General features: G+C 38.8%; 1 protein-coding gene across 1 annotated transcript in view; it reads left to right on the top strand.

The window, feature by feature from the left end:
• The first annotated feature begins 174 nt into the window (after positions 1-174).
• The window catches only part of LOC107299117 (serine-rich coiled-coil domain-containing protein 2-like), a 6,121-nt gene continuing 3,316 nt past the window's right edge, over positions 175-2,979 (top strand). Inside the window, exon 1 of the mRNA XM_029286684.1 lies at positions 175-1,558. Coding sequence (XP_029142517.1) covers positions 175-1,558 — 1,384 coding nt within the window. The remainder of the gene's footprint in view (positions 1,559-2,979) is intronic.

Raw genomic sequence — 2,979 nt, 5'->3', positions numbered from 1 at the left:
GACAATATAATAAATAATAAATAAAGATGTCCCACTTATTTAAGTGTCAGGTTTATTCTATTTAACAAACTATGTATTTCTCTTCAGAGGCAGGCCTTAACATTAATATCTCCCTATTTCTTTTTCTTCAGAGTCAATGTTGGAAGGCTATATCGCATGGCAGGGCTATAGCACATGGAAGAAAAAGCTCACACCAGGGCGTCTTTGGTTTCCAGGTTACCCAAATATGGAACAAAGCCTGCTGGAAGTACCGCCCAGCCTGTTCCAAATGGGACGGCACCTCACCTTTCAGGGAATACACAGATCATTGACAAAAATTTCAGCAAGCACAATGGCACCGCTCGCCTGTCTTCCTTTGCTTTTAACTGGAGAAAGTCTAACAAATTCCCTCTGGGAAGTCGGATCGGTAATGAATATAACTCCAGTCAGGATCCCAGGGAACGAGTGACCGGGTCGGAAAAACGTCCTCCGTCTGAAGGATCAGTTAGTCAGGAAGTACTCAGGACCGCTTCAAAGACCCCTTTTTCCAAAACAGCGAAACAAGACAACATGTTGGTATCCCCTGCAGAAGAATTCCGTCAGAAATGTTTGCCCGGTCTGTCTAATTCGAAGTATGTCAAAAGTTCTTTGTTAAGCAGGACTCCCTACTCTGGATTTAACGCACCAAAGCCGCAGTTGAATGGGGTTTGTGGGAACCAATCGGTGACAGGCTTGCAGAGGATTAGAGGGAATCATTTGGTCCCTCGGAGTAGCTCAGGGGAGAGCCTGGGGAGATCCACAGACAATGTCCCACCCTCTTGTGAAAAAATGGTCCGGTCGCAAAGCTTCTCACATTCCCTTCAAAGCTCTCTCTTGCCTCCTGCATCTCTTACCAGATCCCACTCGTTTAACAGAGCAGTGGATCTGACAAGGCCTTACCAAAATCAACACCTGGCTCTTAGACCATCCCAGAGGTCGAATCTCCTGTCAAGAAGTGCGCGCCAGTTAGACGCGCCCAACGGGAATGAACCTCTGAGGTACGAATTGCCTAGGTCGTTGGCTGCTCTAGCACCTTCCCATGTCAAGAAACAGTCCCTCTTCAACGGTTCGGGGGACGCCTCTCCCCTGAGATTCAGATCAGGCCGCCCTTCATTGCTGAAGCCCGTGAGCCAGCCTTTGGGTAGAAAGATCCCCGTGGATGGCAGCGCCAGGAAAGACCCCGCAAATAGTCTAATGGAAGATCTGGAAGATTCCGCGGACGCTGAAAGAGATGCCGATGCAAAAGAAACTCAGAGCAACGATTTTGTAGAGAGCAGCTATAAAATGTGCATGGATGGCGACGTGGATGAAATATCAATATCTTCCCTGTCCTCTTCGGAGAAAAATGACCTTAGTGAAGATTTTAGCGATGATTTCATAGATCTGGAAGATCCCGGCCGAACCATGCTAATTGGAGAAGAGAAAGTTCCTGCTGAAAAGCTGGAAGGTAGAAACGGAATACCACCACAATTGCTATCTTTTCAGGAAAACGAGAAGTCGAACTGCAACAACGAGGAATGGCTGCATATACATATGTCAGGTAAATAGGCAGGGTGTTTTTTTTCCAGTGCTTATTTTAGAAGCTAATGGAACAGATAACATGCTGGTACCTCTTATCAAATAACCATTCCACTATTTAACTTCTTTTTTTTAAAATAAATTTTTTATTAATTTTCTAATTTTACATTTAGGTATTTAAAAAGCAACATGGTGGCTGGGTAATAATTAATAATTAATAATAATAAAAAAGTTGGAAGGGATCTTGGAGGTCATCTAGTCCAACCCCCTGCTCAGGCAGGAAACCCTATACCATTTCGGACAAATGGCTGTCCAGTCTCTTCTTAAAAACTTCCAGTGTTGGAGCATTCACTGCTTCTGGAGGTAGCTTGTTCCACTGGTTAATTCTACTATTTCATATTTAAGCTAATACAATTCTTATTATATCAACTAAATAAAAACATCATTATTACATTTATCAATAGGTTTTTAGCTTATACAGATCTTAATTACTTTTACATTCAATCTTTACATTCAATCAATGTCCTGTTATTAGTTTTTCCCAATTTTTAGTTTCCCATCAATATTCAAATTTAACATTTGACATTTATAATTTCCAGGTTTTAGGTAACCAAAGTTTCCTTTATCTCAATTCATAACAGAGTCTAATATTCCAAATATGCATCTTATCTATTTGGATATAACCTTGTTCTATTTCCTAAAAGTTATCTATTTCCCCTCAGCTTACAGCATCTAATTAATAATACCGTATCCCCTTTAATAAATCAAAGCCCATTTGATATATATTGTCTGGGTTAATCAATAAATCAAACATATTCATAATATTTTTTCTTTTTCTTTTGGTTCTAATTCTTAAGTATTAAACAAATAGCATCCTTATTTTTAACTAATTTCCAAATATTTTAAATTTAATGACCAAAATTTCCCTTCTCTCTATTAACTTCTTTATTAATGTTGTTAATCCTGAACATTCGGCATTTGAAAGTCCAAATGTACATTCGCTTTTCAAGTAATGTTAAAATTGAGATAATATTAATAATAATAATAATAATAATAATAATAATAATAATAATAATAATAATAATAATAAAGTTGGAAGGGACCTTGGAGGTCATCTAGTCCAACCCCCTCCTCAGGCAGGAAACCCTATACCATTTCGGACCAATGGCTGTCCAGTCTCTTCTTGAAAACTTCCAGGGTTGGAGCATTCACCGCTTCTGGAGGCAGGTTGTTCCACTGGTTAGTTTATTTATTTATTTATTTATTTATTAATTACATTTATATCCCGCCCTTCTCCTTACGGACTCAGGGCGGCTGACAATTAGATAAAATACTAACATATATACATATTATACCTGATTAAAATTTGATTAAAACGAAATATTTAAATATGTCCAATTAAAAGTAATTAAAACCCCTTTAAAATCCCTTAGGCCAGTCCCG

This window comes from Protobothrops mucrosquamatus, unplaced genomic scaffold (assembly GCF_001527695.2).
Source record: "Protobothrops mucrosquamatus isolate PMUCROS unplaced genomic scaffold, P.Mucros_1.0 scaffold4561, whole genome shotgun sequence".
Classification (NCBI taxonomy): domain Eukaryota; kingdom Metazoa; phylum Chordata; class Lepidosauria; order Squamata; family Viperidae; genus Protobothrops; species Protobothrops mucrosquamatus.
Note: the sequence above shows the minus strand (reverse complement) of the source record. Positions and strands in the feature narration are given on the sequence as shown.